Raw genomic sequence first — 17,277 nt, 5'->3', positions numbered from 1 at the left:
ACTGAACATAAAGTGTTTTCGGTTTTGTGGTTTCAGGGTCTTGTTAAGTTCTCATTTTCCAGGAACTGTATGAATGGGAGGCAAATTTCACAATTCAGGAGTGTATAACCTCTACACTAGTTTTTCCTTAGTCAGTTTTCCCGGGTTTGTTATATTACCAAAACATGTGACCCTCCACTACAGCACAACCACATGAGGATGTTTTTCAGGGACTCAGCCTTTCTGATGACAGTGACGCATCAATATCTTCTATCATTCACCAGCCTTTACCCCAGGTCCTGGTACCCCACTGGGGACAGAACTCAGAGGGACTCATTATCTCTTTATTTTAAGTCTCCCTACTACAAATGATAACAAAGAGAGGTATTGTTTCATGATCTCCTACTTAAAGATTTTCTTGGGGATGAATGAAAGTGGCCTAAAATGTGCCATTTCCTGTGCTAGGTGGTTGTGAGTCCTCCCAAATTCTTGCAAATTTGCTAGGAGTGAGAAATCAATTCTTTCTGACTTGAGTGCGAGTGTCCATCTCTTTCCAGTGTGTCAGTCCTTCTGGTTTCCTTCCAGTTTCTCAATCACTGGCAGGGGTATAATGTATGGAAATTATTGCACATATATCTAAAATTCTTAAGGACTTCTGAAAAATTAAAAAGCTCTTGAGAATCAAAGAATAACAGAGATGGGAGGGATCTTAAAGAGCACTAGGACAACCTCCTCATTGGGAGGAGAGATAAAGACCCGAGATAAGGAGCTGAAAGACTTGCTGATTCCACAACTGCATGATCTCAGGGGCGTGAGATTCCATTCTGGCGGGATAACTAAAAAGACTGACTAGTGGCAGTTCTTCCAAATAAGGTGTCAACTGAAAATCCACTGTTTCCCACATCCAATGGTGGGAATTTATTCCTTTACTGGCCCTAAATCCTTTGCTCTCAACACCAATTCATTAACCTTCCAGAAACTTCTCACGGGTTTTGTGATTGCATCGCTCTTGTTGTTTCCTCCTGGGTCCTTTGCTGCTTGCTCACACTCCCTTAGTAGTGACTCTTCTTCTTTCCTGCGTCTTCTTGTTTTCCGCTATACTCATGTCTTTGGAAATAGATATTATCTAGTCCCATGACCATAAGCATCACCTATGTCTGGATGAGCTCCAAGTCTCTCTGTCTCCCTCCATCAACCTCCTGCTCTCCTCTTGTCTCTCTGCCTCTGTCCTTCTCTCTCTCCTTGTGCAAATTTCTCACCTGAGTCTCACCTTCTCTCTATCTCCATCTTTGGCAGGGTTCAGCTGCCCTCATCCATCCTGTTTCCGGGTGGGAGGGGGGCCTCTTCCACTAGGCTGCTACACAGGCATTGGATCTTCTCAATAAATGTTGGTTAAATTATAGCTCAGAAGTTAACGGTAATTATTTGAATAGGTTTTCACAGTCCTAACAGTCTTCTGCTCCAACTCTGACTTTAGTGTGTTTTGCAGCTTCACTAAACATACACTCCACCAGAGCCAAATTCCTCGGCCTTTCTAACAGTTGTTTATATCAGTTCAACCAGGGAGAAGTCTCATCAAGAGTTCCAAGAACTAAGATTTGGTGATAGTCTGCTTTCCTGTTGTTTTGAAATTTGTGGGCCTACAGTTCATCTGCTTGAATTATCTAAGTTTCAGACACCATAAGGTAGAAACAGGTTTAAGACAATCTTTGAGAAAAATAAAAACACTTTTTCCAACAATAAAAGGAAAACCATAGATTTTTGCTAATTATGATGTTGCCTCAGCCATAATATTACAGATGCGGCACACTGTATCGACCCAGAAGTAGAAGAGAGGATAGGTTGTTTAAGACTAAGATTACCCAACCACAAATCAGAATTAGTCCAGGAGTGGTATATTAGACACAAAGGCTGGCAGTTTTCTCAGTGGTTCTTTCGAGAACCTAAATACATTGATTTCATTTTTTTACAACTGTGCTGAGAATTAACAACCAGAATTATATACTTCATATGAAGAATGATCAACAAAGATGACTGGAAAGGGACCTACATATACATAGGGACTGCCCAAAACATTCCACTCTCATTAATGATAATGCACAGACTGCATGAATTCATAGCCAAGTTTTTCATTTCTTTGGAATCTGAGCTATATACAAGAAATTTAACTTAGAGCACTAGAGTAAACTTTTACATTTAAGAAAGGTTTATGGGACCTTTAACGTCTAGATATAGCTTTGCTTCTAAGGTTTCAGCCAGAAGACTGCCACCAGGCAATGAGCTGCACAGTATTCAATTTATCTACTTTGGAAAGATGACTCAGAGCTATCGGGATTTGAATGTGTGGCTCCAGTTAGTCTAGCTTTGTATTACCGACAGGGAGACTACTAAGCCATCTCCTTCCAGCCAGATGAGTTTCCATTTAAAGTCTGCAAACTCAGGGGGATGTGAAGCAGGGAGTAACACAACCTCAGCAAGCATTGTTTAGAGCGCAGTGAATCAGGTAGGCCAAATCCAATGTCAAATGTCAGCATAAACTGTCCTGCTCATATCGTCTAACCCAAGAAGGGCTAAGAGTGGGCAAATGGTTGAAGTCATGTGACTTCTAAGGCCCATCAATTCATGCAGTCAAACACAGTTTCTGACCACTTGCTATGTGCCAGGCACTGTGTTGGCATTAGGGACATAACAGTGAAAAAGATAAACCCAGTCCCTGCCTGCAAAAGGCTTATGGGCCAGTAGAGAGACAGGTTAAGTACACAGGCAATTCCAATGTAGCATATGATGATAGTGTGAGGACAGATGAATGACAGGCCTCTCCTGGAGCACATGGGAAGGTACCTAATCAGGCCTGAGAGTGTTAAGGGAGGCTTCCAGAAGAAGGGGAGTCCACACAGAGACAGAAGGAAGAGTAGGACTTAGGAGGAGAACAGTCAGGAAGACCATAACAGATGCCCTTATAGGAACAGCCAGACGAACAGTTATCAACTTGATGCCTTTTCTTAGTAACCCCACCTCCACTTGACCTTCATCCCTACTCCAAGGGTCTGCCCTAAGCTTGCATATAGAGTTTATAATTTATTCATTTGTTATGCATACTTTGGTTTCATACGTGTACACCTTGCCAAATACTAAAAATAACTTACATTTGAACAGTGCTTTCAAACATTTTATCTTAGTCAATCTTCAAAACAATTCTACACGGTCAGTAGACTAAATGCCATTATAGTCTCCAATTTACAGAAAAGGAGACTAACGACAAGGATCATATCATCTAATTGCCCAGCTCAGGGCTTCCTCCTATGGTAGCACGTACCATACTGTTTCATAACTGTCTACTTCTCTACCTCCCCCATGAGACTGGAATCTCCTTAAGATCAGAGCTTGCCTTCAATACGGTTCACCTAGCACATAGTAAATGCTCAATCAATTATTTGCTGAATTACTGATTTACCTTTTCTCTGGAGTTTTACCTGATCTACCCCGCCCCCTACAGCCAAGTGATCAGAAGAAATAGTTTCATGCCACAGTGATAAAAGCACAGATTTCAGAGTCTCACCAGGTTGGATTCACCTACCAGGTGTGTAACTTAGGATAAGTTACTTACCTCTCTGAGTCTTGGCTATCTGCAAAATGAGGATGCTAAAATCTACTCTATAGAAAGGCTGAGAAGATACCTTCTGGCCTATGTTCCCCTCTTATGATCATTCACCATCTGCTGTTTGGACCTTTACTGGATGCCTTACTCTTGTTTACTATCTATATCCACCAACTCTAAAGTGAATTCTTGAAAACAGGGTCTGTATTAGTCATCTTCACGGAATCTAGAGGCCAGTCCAACGCTTTACAAATATCAGGCATTCAACAAATGTCTAGAGAGATAAAGTGAACCAGGCTGTACCTTTACCTAGCCCGTGGTCCAGCAGTCAGCACTCACTTGGTGTTCAACGAATATTGCTGACTGACGGATTGTGCAATTTAGTCCAAATAAAGGATGTGGAATTGCAGGCTTGGCCTCTGTCATGCTAGAAAATGTTTTGCTGAGAAGGAATATTCCGGGGCCTCTCACCCACCTAACTGCCAGACTTGGTATTTGCAGAGCAGCTTGTTAAAGAGATACACACACGAGCACAAATTTCGCAATCTGGTTGCATAAGTGGAGCTGAGGAGCTGGACGTTGAATGTTCTCAGCCCCAACCCTCTTAGATTTAGCATAAAAAACAAAAATTCTGCCTTCCGGTCACTTAAGGCTTTCTTGTGGGACTGCAGGAACGTAAAGAGCCCTCAAGCTACTCTTCCCTTGAATGGATTCCAGAGTAGCAATAGTGCTACCAGGGACCATCACCCAGAGCCTCACCTTCATCAGAAGTTCCCGGCTGGTCAAATGGTTATTGTGGTCTGAGAAGATATCTGAAAGTTCTTCAAACATCAGCATTCGGTCCCTATAAGAGGGATTAAGAAAATATTAACAAATGAAGAGTCAGTAAAAGCCCAACACTGTCAGCGCAGCTGTCCTCAGTACCTATGGCTACACAGGACTGTACTCGTCCCAAGATCAGTGGGCAAAATGAGCACATGTGAAGTCAACGACGCTTTTCACGCAGGGTGACTTTTTTAAAAAGCAGATATGGTCACCTGTGTGAAGAGAGGCAAATTTTCTAACCATGCATATTATAATCATAAAAACGGATTGCTAAATTGGGGCGTTAAGTTTTCAACTGGGACATGTTCTCATCAGCAAGTTAAAAAAAAACATATCTCAGCAACACACATAGAGTCCCGTGGGACCTGAGAAATCATCTTGGCCAATCCCCTCATTTTAGAGATGGAGATGCCAGGGTGAGGGATATGCCCAAATTTCCACTACCAACTGCTGAGAGTTGCATGGATAGAACTCAAATTTCCTGAACCACAGGTCAGCGTTCTTACTCTCAGAGTCGGAGTAGATGGTGGAATCAGGACGGGCTCTGGAGTCAGAGGCGTGGGTTCAAATCCCAACTCTGCCACTCACTCCCCAGTTGATCTTGGATGAGTCACTTAACCTTCCTGAGCTCCAATTTTATTATCTGCACAATGAAAACACTAAGCGTCCCCTTGTAGGGCTGCGGTGAAAGTCAGGAGGATCCCATAAAGAAAGCACCTACTCTGCCCTGGTCCCTTTCTAGTACTCTACATCTCCAAGGGCCTCTTGCTTTTCTCTACACACCCCTCCAGGGTTACTGAGAACAGAACACACAGAATTAACAGGGGCAATAGTATTGTATGTGCAGCATTTTCATTATCATGAGAAAGTCATTATTAAGAATTTGTTTTACAATGAGTATAATATTACTCTTATAATAAAGCCATTAAAGCTATTTATATTTTGGAAAAAATAATTAAGAACTTAATTACACGTGGGCCTAAATAAAAAGAAAAAAATAGACGTCTTCCCTGTCCACTGAAAGTTACTAGTGTGATTATAGGAAAGCAATAACCAAATAAGATATCTTAACCCTGTCCCTTGAATTTAGCAATGTAAAATTCATAAAGCTGCCAAGAAGCTGTCTTCTCTAAGGAACTGTGACATTTCTGTAGCATCTCTGCTAAAACATGAACCAACCAACTGAAAAACAACCGGACAACCACATTGTATAGCATGAAGCTTTCAGGTTTGTTTAGTGGTTTTTTTTTTTTAATAGTTAAAAAAGCCAACTGGAAGAATGGACCTTCTCTTAAGGTAACCAAGAAATTAAGATATAAGTCCACTTGTGTTTCAGCCTCAAATCTGCTGTGGACAAAATGTTTGGCTGGTTAAGTGACTTTCCATAGTGTTCAATTTATCAACCACCAAGGAAAGACAGGATTACTTTTCTCTGCAAGCAGAGAAGGTTGCAGTTAGACAATGCTGCATTTTAGCACCTGAGCATCCCTTTGTTTTTTTGGGGGGGGAGATTAGCCCTGAGCTAACTACTGCCAGTCCTCCTCTTTTTTGCTGAGGAAGACTGGCCCTGAGCTAACATCCATGGCCATCTTCCTCTACTTTATGTGTGGGATGCCTACCACAGCATGGTGTGCCAAGCGGTGCCATGTCCGCACCTGGGATCCAAACCGGTGAACCCCAGGCCGCCGAGAAGCGGAACATGCAAACTTAACTGCTGCGCCACCGGGCCGGCCCCATCCCTTTGTTTTTGATGCCCCAGCTGGGGAACAGCGATAAGGGGAAGGGAGGAGGTAAGCGGTGTTGAGGATGAGGAGACTGTATGCATCTGATTTCCCCATCGTGTTTCAGGGCCCATCATCTAATGACTTTATATGACCTGTATCTTTCATAAGATTCATGTGCAGAGGAAAATCATTCAACTAATCTCTCTTTCACACACAGTCACCTCGATTATTCAAACTAATGAAGAGGAGAAGGAACCCAAGAAAAGAGTGGGAATCAAGAAAATTGTATTGGACTTGGAAAACCCTCTCTGCCAGGTTTCCTTCAGACAGGTAACGGCACTGTAAACAGAGCCTGAGCTTTGAGTCCAAGTGGCTGTGGCTTCTACAGCTCTGTAACACCAGGCAGCAAGATCATCCACTTCAATTTTTCTCTCTTCATCCATTGAAAAATTATGTAATCAATAATTTGACTTCCCCCAAGTAGACTTTCCCCTGGTTGAGAATACGAGCTCATCGCTAAGCATGAGTACTCTGGAACTCATTTTGCAGCAAAAATTTAGGAAACTCTGGGTTACCAACCTCGCAGGTCCGGATAGTGTTGGTCCCTTAGGGCTTAATCAGCTCTAAGTGAACTGAGGAAACGGAGTACCTGGACCTTCCACTCTGAGGACCAAACCCACCAATTCCACAAGACCAGGCCTGCCTGGGGAGCAAGCTGGCCTCTCTCCTGATTGACGGACTCTACCGCACACAGCATAGACTATAAACAGTTTACACATTCTTCCTGACTTCTTGATTAGTTCCAACTTAGGTAGACTTGTTGGATGGAGCTGACCTAGTTTGCAACCATGACACATTCCCCAGCCTCTAAACCTGTGCTGATATGGGACCAGAACTGCCTCCTCACTCACCCTTCCCTCCTTTGCAAAAAGTTCCCTGGTCTACAGGGGAAGCTCTGGAAATAGGGGAGAGAGCAACAGTGCAATCTGAACACTAAATTGTTATTGTTCCAAAGGTTACAGCAAAAAATATGAAGAAAAACAATATAGAATGTGGCCAGTTAGTAATTTTAGTCAGGTACCTAGGAAGGAACACTTCGAGGTTTTTAACATCACTAAGATAGTTTTTAATATGCTGGAGCAGAAACTACCTAAAGGGGTTCTTGCTGAACAGTAAGAACTAATGTCCTGTCTGCACACATTCTCCCTCATGTCTTGGGATAGCTTAGGACTTTGGAATGTGGTTGAAAAATAACCAGAAGGAATGGCAAATTGCTGTAACTTCATCCTGCCACAACCTTATCCCTCAAAATCCAGATAATAAGCACATCCTTAAAGTCACCCCAAAAGTCAACAGTCTTGGCTTTGGCACATATGAGAATGAGTGTGATTTCTGCAGCACTCCCGCCTCAAAACTCATTAATGATTACGCGTAAAATGCCCCCCGCCTGAAACAAAGGCTTTAGAATATGTTTCTCTAGTTACATGATATGAGCTTTGAAGGTGAGGACCCGCACCATTTAAACAGCAACTAATCACCCCAGGTAGAGAAAGCAGAGCACTTGGGAACTTACTTTGGGACCGCAGCCCAAGTCTTTTTTAACCTATAGATGGAATTGGACTGGAGTGCCGAAACGATGGCCCTTAAGGAGGAAAAATTCTTCAGGATTCTACATTCCTGTATGGAGAGTGATTAAAACATAAAAGGCATTTAATATCAATAATACAGTGAGTTGGTGGTTTCCTGTTTTAGAGGTATCGCAGCTGCTATGAATTCTTACCACTAAATAGGCAGCTGTACAAATACTGAACATCAAAAAGTGGCTCCTTACTCCCACCCTAGTCACCAAAACGCTTTATAGATTTTGGCACTGAAGGCTTGTTTTTCTCCCTTTAATATATTTTTTGCGTTGTTGTTACAGTTTTATAGTTTCCAGCTTTCCTAGTAAAAACACGAATGGAGGTGAGTCTGCACAGCTATGCTAGAGAAAGCAAACTTTCTTCTGCTGAAAGCACACAGACGCCCTAAAAATACACATGAAAGATCACTGTATCCTTCAGACCACAGAGTGAACCGGGCAGCAGCCACTTTGAGGTCAGATAGCATCGAACATCTCATGACCAACTCTTGTCTAAAGAGGGGTATATAACTTGGCAATAAAAATTCACCACAAGGTGAACTTTGGCTTTCATGCTCTTAGCCAAGAGGAAATATTTTTATACACATTCATTGGGTTTCAAATTGGCTTGTGGCACAATCATAAACATTCAGAAACACCTTGGTACCTCAATGTTTCCAAAATAACTTGCGCTTTTAAAATAAAATTCATTTTGGCACCATTTTAAAACAAAATAGAAAGAGAACAGGAAACATTCTCGGTGTCATTTTCTTGGTAAGGAGAAAGGCTCTCTGATCTCAAAACTTAGGCTACCATACGGAGTCTACAACATCAGCAGCCAGTGACCTTGGAGTCAAAGTCCTGCTGAATGAATGGCAGGGACAGCAAAGCAGTCAGGGAGAGGGTCCCCTTCTTGGCAACATGGGGAGAGTGGACAAGGCCTTATGTCAAAGGAGATGCTTCATATGCAGGCGTTGGCAGTATAATACATCCAGTGTTCACAAATGAGGACACCGTGTGAACACGGGTTTGGCTTTGTAGAGAACATCTGGGGCCAGAGATCCCAGAGTGGTTGGGCATTAATGCACATTGCTTAAAAGATCATGTCACGAAGCAGCGCTAATTCTGAATATGAAGGAAAAAGTGCATTATCTAACTTAGCCTGCCAAAATCTGGCTACTTAAAACTATGCCAAACAAACAAACCCCCAAATGTTTTCTTAGAGCATATGTCAAAGTATTTTACAAAAGTCATGGCCGTTATCTTTGCATGTCTCAACGCCCTCTCCTTATTTAAAAAGAAAGAGCGAGCGAGCGAGCAAAAGAGCTCTGAATTATAGTCAGTCTGGAAACCCAAGCCCATGAGAGCATGGTTCAACAAAGGTTCAGAATCCCAAAGTTATGTTCTAAAAATCAGGAAACTTGCAATAAATAAAGGAACTCAGGCACAGATATTTCATGCAAATTGTAATAAACATATGGAACACATTATTCAGAAAGAGGCTTAAGCTAAGGGTTTAAAGGAGTACAAAAGGCATCTGGCTCCATTTCTAGGAAAGGAGGTATCTTCCAGGAGATGTGATACAGAAGTAAGAACATAGCAGTAAGGCTGTCCAAGAAAATACAGTCATATTAGGTCAGAAATATTTTCTGCATACAAAACTATTATTATTTTTCAAACATCCTCTCAATAGACACTGACTGTGATTAATGCAGGAAAAAATAAAATAAATCTTGGCAGGAAACCACCTATGAATTTTATTATTTTACTAGTTACTCTATACAATTTTAAGTGACACAACATGCTCCATAATAGGAAACTACATCACCAAGAGTAAGGACTCTTGGCATTTAAGCATGTGCTATGGGATTTGGAATATACCTCAAATTATTCAGCTTGTATTTCTTATTATTGCATAAATGCACAATTTATATTTAATTTAGACAAAAAGTCATTGTTTGAGGCACACTGTCATATAAACACATGCTACATTCTTGCTATAGACTTTCTAAGCAGTTGAATGGATTAAAGGATATGACATTTATGGCAAAAATATTTTCTCCTCATTCTAAGAAAGAGAAATTCTATGCTTGATCACACTCTATCAGAACTTTGTAGCTCTTACTTGTTGAGAAATAAGCTCAATTCAGAATAGCAGAAATCTAAGTTGCACGAGATATTCTTTATTTCTTACTTTTTTCATATACTAAGAAGTCTCTGGTAACACATCAGCTAAAAACTCAAAATAAGGCAAATTCTCCGGCACAATTATGACTTTTCTCTCTAATCAAAGGCAACAAAAGAGAATGTGGAAAAAAAAAAGAGAGAATGTGAAAGTTTAAGCATTATGCTTTATAGATAGGGGCTTAATGAAAAAGTATATATTGAGATAGAAAGAAAAAGTATGTTTTGGTTGAAGGTTGACCCATACAGCCCAGAAGATGGACTAATAAGATATTTAAATAATAATTATTTTTCAAAAATCATTGTTAATTACGTAGTTTCTGCTGATTTAATGTCCTCTGCCTAGAAAAAAAAATCTTCCCCAATCTTCAAATATCTAAAATTTTATCTATTATTCAAAGCTAAATTCAAATGTCATCCTAACCGTGAAGCTCTCCCTGGCCCTCCCAGTCAGAAGTGATTCCTCCCTCCTCCATTTCTGCAGCACTGCTCTCCATGGCCCTGCTCCTCTTCTGCCCAGGCTGAGATAATTCCAGTATATCTTAGTCTCTTTATTTGACTACAGGCTCTTGTGGACCAAATTGTGTTTACACTATCTATGTCCCCAAAGTACATAAAATTGTAGCTTATGCACCTTTAGGAGCTCCTAAAATATTTGGTGACCAACTAACTGAATATTGTCCACTTTTTCTCAATCATGAAATAAGACGCTGATAAGTGAAGGTCATATGGCATGTAAGCAGCTGATTCAAGAGACTAGACTGACACTCAGCAGAATGTCATTCAGGGCTAGGAACAGACTCTGCCCCTCCAACTTCAGATATAAGGCCCTCAGAAAAGCCCCAGTAACGTGCAATCAGTCTATCTCAGCCCTTTAGAAAAGAGATTCAGGATTCTGAGAAGGTACCGGCTCTTCAAATCTGCAGAAGATATAAAGCTTCCAGGTCCTAGAAGGGCACGTGGGCAACCATTCTGGGTTGAAGAGCAGTCTGTTTAACACTTAGACCATCAGTTTATATTTACTGAACACTGGGCAGAATCGACACTCAGTCTGTGACTACAAAGGAAAAAGCAGATGGAAGGTCTCACCCTGGAGAAGAGGCAGTGTGGGGGCCCACGAGCAGAAAGAAGTAAGCAAGGGACCAATTTTTTTTAAAGAGGAAAAATAAATAAGCTCCCAAGTCAAGAAAGGCAACTTTTCTTCTTATTCTGGAAGAACAACAATAACAATGACAAAAACTCAGTGAACCCTCACGCATGGTCTTTTGATTGGCTTTCAACCAAATGGATAAGCCAGTTAAACAGAGTGATGAAGTCATCTCCAATATCTACTAAACACTAAGAATACTGTAAAAAAGACAATTACATGGGCAATGTTAATCCACTTCTCGATGATTTTGGCTCTCTGTTGAGTTTTGAGTTCTTTGCCGCCCAGGATGGTGCTGACAACACATTTGGTGAGGGCATTAAACTGAGAGATGGTAGCACGGATCGTAGGAGCCAAGTGTTTGTTTTCCTTCTTATCCCTTCGAGACCAAATGCAGCCCAGGCAGTGGTGAGGCACTACTTTCTTGAATAGTTGCTAGAACAAAAGATGAATTGACTTTAAGGACAGCACAAGACATTTCATAAGGCAAAGCACATCACCTGGATCACCTGTAAATCAGCAGTTCGTGAATGGACCCATAATCCTTTTCTACTTGATGTGCCTCATAGTGTGCATTTCAATAGACAAAAGTGAATAATTAATATATTAATTGATCAAAAACTCCTACATGTTCTTTCTAAATGTGCTCAACTGAACAAATGGAACATAATGACCAAAAGAAAAATTACGTGACCAAAAACATTTTGACTTTTCTGTCTTTGAAGGAAAGTCAGGTAAAAATCTATACTACTAATCAAAAAGAAGTGGTTAAGATTATCTTGACCTCCAAATCATAACCATGGCACGTTCTGGGCACTCATGATCATGAATGATAATGCATATGGATGCTCCATCACCACGGGAAAAGTGAATCAGAAGTACAGTACCTGTGACATTCATCCATGTCACTATTTCAGGTTATTTAAAATTAAGACAGTTAAGAAGCATATAAAAGGAAAAACGATTCAACGTCACACAGTAAAAGGAAGAAAGGAGAATTTAGAGCCCGGTTTCCAGGTCTTTGCCTAAAAAAGAAAGATGGGATGAAGTTTCCCATGTTTCTCTTATGCTGTCAGTTGTGGAACAACACCACCAACAAATTTGTTGAACAAATCCTATCTCATTTGTACAACAACTCAATACAAGATGTGTAAGGGTTTGTGTAAAAGAGAGAACAACAGGATTTGCTTTACACAGACTGTCTGATTGACTTCTGACAGTTTATTTGAATGTTCACTAGATGGAAATACTCTGCCACTTTCTATGCTGCTTTTTCTGAAGTGGTAAGCGCAGAAGAGCTAAAACCATTGCGATAATTTATAACAGTCCTCTCTTCTTCAACTAGTATTTACCAGCTAACATTAAGCTATGAAATGTGACTGATGCAATCAAATATGTACGGTTAACAAAAATATTCAAACTTCAAAAGTACCAGAAGCACACATGGAAATGAGCTGCCAGATACAGTCACATGCGGATTCAGTGAATTTATTTTATCCTAATTTATACTTTGACCCCTTTACAATCTTCCAAATAAACAGTTCAGATCTTGAAATATTTACGAGTCTACAGGGAGAGAAATACCCACGGGACAGGGTAGATTTTTGTTTCACCAGGATTAGAATTCCTATTTCCCCTTGTGTATTGAGCGCCAAGTAAAAAGCATCTTCACCAAGGACTGCAAGAGCTTAGGCCTGAATTATTCAAATGATTGATTCAAGTCACATCTTCACTCTGCATTTACAGGAACAGCCTCTTTCAAGGATTCAAAAAGACTTAACTCACATTACCCCACTGCCCTCCCCGAGGCCACTAGGACTGTCCCTCCCCACCTTTTAAGTAGAAGCACATCTGAGACACAAAGAGAAGACCTACTGCATCCATATAGGTCAGCTGCTCTGCCACCAGATCCTCTGAGAAGCACGTGAATTCTGCGGACCCTCCACCCTCCAGTTCCTCTTCCTCTTCCAGGCTGAAGGACATGGTGTTGGGAAATCCATCTGTCCACAGAGGCAAAAAAATTAGTTATTTGGTACCATTGTATATGACCTTGTTTACAGAGTCAAATTGAACTCTTTCCATTTAGGAAGAAGAAGGCTAATCCTTCAGAAAACCCACAAGGAGAGAACAGCAAGCATAATAGATCTGAGTGAAATGGAGGTCTTCGCAATCTCTGCTTGTTCTTAGATTCTTATTAAGTTCAGAGGCCTCATGTTGTCGCTTTGACGAACCCCTACTTCCTAGGCCAAAGACAGGGCCTGGTTAGGCAAAGACTAGAGCAAAGCTAGGTTTATATTCAGGGAGTTACCCTCATCTGAGGCTCCCTCAAACTCTCTGATCAGCTGAAGGACTAATCCAACTACTTCCTAAACCCCAACCATTTTTAACCAGAAGCCTGGATTGGGCATCAAGTCAGGCTAGGCTTTGGGGAGTAGAGTGGGCCATTTTAGTAGCAGAAATGCTGAAGAAGTCCTCAGAATTCTCAGACAGTCCTTGGAATTCTCAAAATGTTTGGAGCAGCATTCAGCTGCCACCTAAAGTTAAGGATGCCTGAAGCAGTAGAAGAGACTTAAATTAAATTCACCTGAGCCTTATTATAGATTAAGATCATCAATTAGCAGATTATACAGGGCACAGACTGAAGAAGGGAGAAGAAGGCTATCATCACTACCTAGGATTCCAAGTCAAAAGCTGAAGAGCTCAGTACATGGAATAGGACCTCCAGACGCCATTTTGAAAGACTGTAGAATTGGAGGAAGTTTTATTTGAACCCCCACCTCCCTTTCCCCGGAACCTTTTTCTAATTCCTGGGTTGTTTCCCAACCTCATGCCCCCTCACACGCCTTGCTCTCCTGCCTGTTAAACCTGTTCTCAAGAAAAAGACCTAGTTGCATTCAGTCATATCTAAGCAGAAATTTAAGTCAGTGTGTTACTACTCCCCCAGAATGTTTCCATTTTAAGTATTTTCTCTCTTTCTTTGTAGAATAAGAGGCTTTTAGGCATTTGGGATTCGTAGGATGGCCTTTTCTTAGTTTTCTAGGGAGAAGGGGGTTCTGAGAGTGGACCCTATTTCACTTCCTCTGTCGAGGCACCACGTGGGTACAGGCCAACTCCAGAGATGTGTATGTGATTTAAGGATGGCCCCCTCACCCTGGAGTTGAAGGTACTGATGCAAACGGGGTTGAGTTACGACTGGGGAAGGTAGGAGGGGGTCACTGCCTGCCTCCAGAGTCTGGGACACAAACAGGCATGAGTTAAAGAAATCTAAAACCCCATGACTTCACTACCTTTCCTCCACAAAACTCTGTACTCTCTCATTCAGTGGAGGAATACGAAATCTGAAATCCCAAACATAGGTTCAGAATGGGCCTTTCATCCCTCTTGCTAGCTACTAAATAAATCTGTCCCAATAACTCTGCAATGCAGAGGCTGACCCACTTCAGCCAGAAAGTGTACATGGTAAGGCTTGATCTCCTCATTGGTTTAGCAAACACTCAGAGCAGCCCGATGTGCGCTTAGATGCTGCTAGGCATGAGGATTATGTGGTCCTTTCTCTCTGGGGCCTATCCCTGCCTTCACAATTTCTGCCTTTGACTCTCTTCCAGAGGTAAGTAAGTAAAACCTTGAAGCAAAACTTTACTTTTGAAAAACATGTAGGAGAGCTCGTTGCTTTTGCCGGCACAAAATGGAGTGAAACAGGCTCATGAGAACCAAGCTCCTAAAACTCCTTTTCAGTAACGACTCTTGTACTTAATAAACAGAGAGTTTAGAGCTTTCTTGATTAAAATTTTCCAAACTTAGAAAAAATGCCTTCTTGGGTACTGCCTTAAAAGCCTTTCCAAAGTCAGGCAATCTACTGCTCCCTGCCTCGGCCTGCCAAATGAGCTCTGCCTTCCAGGACCCGGGTTGGAAACAATGAACGACTGGTCCCACCGGTTCCCCAATTAGGCCTGGAGCCAGGGGCAGCCCCAATGGGGAGAGCTGGGCTCTAACGCAGCATTTTCCACTCCAGCACAAAGACAGGAGGGGAGGCCCTGAAGGGAGTTGAGGTCCAGCAGCTGGAGGAGTGCCCCTGGTATTCGAGCATTCCCGGCAGATGAAGTCATCTGAGATAGAGAGCACTTGGCAGTCGCTTCTCATGATGCAACTGCATTTTCCCCTCTCCGGTCCCCCATACATAAAAAATGCAACAGGTACTGTTGGGGAATTTAAGGATATTTTCTTTGGCGCTGATGCAGCTTCCCTTATCGGTGTTGAGGAACCATTTCCCTTCCCTCACTGAGGAAATCAGGCGTCACTTCAGGGAAACGCCTGTCAGAAGCTCCAAGTGGGTCAGCCGCCATGGCAACCATCACCCAGCCGCCAGCGAGGGGATAAGATGTCATGCTGAAAAAGCCTGTCCTAACCTCTTTCTGACTTTCTTCAAAGCCTGATAGTTGCAAGCAGCCCTCGACCTGCAGTGGTGGCCCTTGCTTTGTCCTTGAAAAAAAGGCAGTCAGTTCCTCAAATAGGAAAAAACAGCCACAGAAACTCCCTTTGATGAAGCCATCAGAGATGCTAAATGACAGAAATCTGCCCTGGCAGCGGACAGATTACAGTGACGCTCTCTAGCTGAAGGAGAAACACCTTTTCCGAGCTTTGGTGAGGGCAGCAGCAGAACTGAATTTAATTCTTTGACTGCTGAATGGGGGTGGTTGTTCGTAATGGGTTCCCATTTGATAGAAGGAGAAGCCATTAGGCAGAAAATAAAAAGTAAATTCAAGTTCAGCATGGTACATGTTGACAAGGGAAGGTAAAAGATCATCCTCTTTATGGTATTAAAAGAAAGCCTAGGAAATTACTTCACCTCATTAAGCCACAGTTTGCTCACCTATAAAATGAGGGAGCCAGACTAGGTGGTCTTGAAATTCCCCCTCTTTGCTCCAAAACTCTAAGGCTCTATAATCAGCACTTCAATAACCTTTAGAATTTTACACCCACCACCAATTGCCAGCAGCTTGTCTTTCTGAGGGAAACCAAGGTCATTCATCAAGTACAGGGAGAACACGTCCTCAACATGGAGGTCGCAGAATCAGAATCTAGCTTTTTCCCTGGAACCAAGCAAGTACTTACTGTCGGTTTCCACCTCTTGCTTGTGAAACTGCTCAAGAAGATTTTGTGCTCTTCTCTCTGGATCGGAGCCTGGCATCATCCGTTTGAGATAATCCAGCAGTTTCTGTAAGCAAGGGAAGTGAGGGGGCTCTCGGAAGTCCTCTGCGCACTGGTCAAGCCAGGCCCTCAGGATCGAGGCGATGGCACTGAGAAACAGAAATGGAGGGTCACTGCACCCGACCGGCTGTGGGGACTCCAAACAAGCCCGGGACATGGGGACCTAGGCCAGGCACACCCCAGGAAAACGCAGGCAGGTACTCCACAGAGAGTTCACCTGAAAGTTCCCGGCAATGTTGATGAAGTTAAAGCACTTGAAAACAAGCTGATACATTTTATTATTTAAAATAACAAAATGGTGGTTGGAGAGCAAGGGGAAAGATTGATAAGTTTACAAAAAAAAAAAAAAAAAAAAAAACAGACCATAAACTGGAAAAACCCACACAAGGCAGGAAAAAACACGCAGAAGATTTAGTGAGGCTTGAAGCAACTTCAAAGCAATCTGTGCACAACAAGATTATGTGCTTCCAATCCTGGATTCACTCAAATCAGAGACCACAAAACCTACTGTCCTAACATTTTAGGAAATAACTGACTGACAGTAGACCAGCAATCCACCTGATGAAAGAAGTGCCTAGGTTTGGAAAAGATAAATGCATAAATCTAATTTTACAAAGATGGTCAGGGTTTCAGCATAAGAACCAAAAATGTCCTCAGAAAATTATCCTTTCTCTTCTCAAATTACAAGAAGAGACTATGTTTCAAGTGGGAGAGAGAGAATGAGTAAGGAAGTCAGGTCTTTGAAAGGTAAAGGAGAAAAACATGATACGCAAAGCCATTGTGAAGGTGACTTCCTCTGATGCCGCACCAGAGTCCATCCTGGGTGAAACAAGGTCCAGTGCACAAAAAGAGACAGGGCCATTGTGTGTGCACAGCCCCCTCCAGACATGTCACTAATAACACGAGCATGCTGTCTCTAGTTTAGGGGCAGCCCCTCACTCAACGGAAGAGAAAAACAACTGACTGAAAAAAAAGATACAAAAATATTCAAAGA

General features: G+C 42.1%; 1 protein-coding gene across 3 annotated transcripts in view; it reads right to left on the bottom strand.

Annotated features, from left to right (window-relative positions):
* Window positions 1–17,277, bottom strand: part of RGL1 (ral guanine nucleotide dissociation stimulator like 1) — a 239,652-nt gene that overhangs the window by 28,970 nt on the left and 193,405 nt on the right. For all 3 annotated transcript variants that reach the window (XM_005609783.4, XM_001490415.6, XM_005609782.4), the window contains 5 exons: window positions 16,188–16,372; window positions 12,951–13,075; window positions 11,295–11,510; window positions 7,700–7,803; window positions 4,337–4,421 (listed from right to left, as the gene is read on the bottom strand). In XM_005609783.4, coding sequence (XP_005609840.1) covers window positions 4,337–4,421; window positions 7,700–7,803; window positions 11,295–11,510; window positions 12,951–13,075; window positions 16,188–16,372 — 715 coding nt within the window. The remainder of the gene's footprint in view (window positions 1–4,336; window positions 4,422–7,699; window positions 7,804–11,294; window positions 11,511–12,950; window positions 13,076–16,187; window positions 16,373–17,277) is intronic.

This window comes from Equus caballus, chromosome 5 (assembly GCF_041296265.1).
Source record: "Equus caballus isolate H_3958 breed thoroughbred chromosome 5, TB-T2T, whole genome shotgun sequence".
NCBI classification, from domain to species: Eukaryota; Metazoa; Chordata; class Mammalia; order Perissodactyla; family Equidae; genus Equus; species Equus caballus.
The sequence above is the reverse complement of the archived record's forward strand: the minus strand, read 5'-3'. Positions and strand labels throughout refer to the sequence as shown.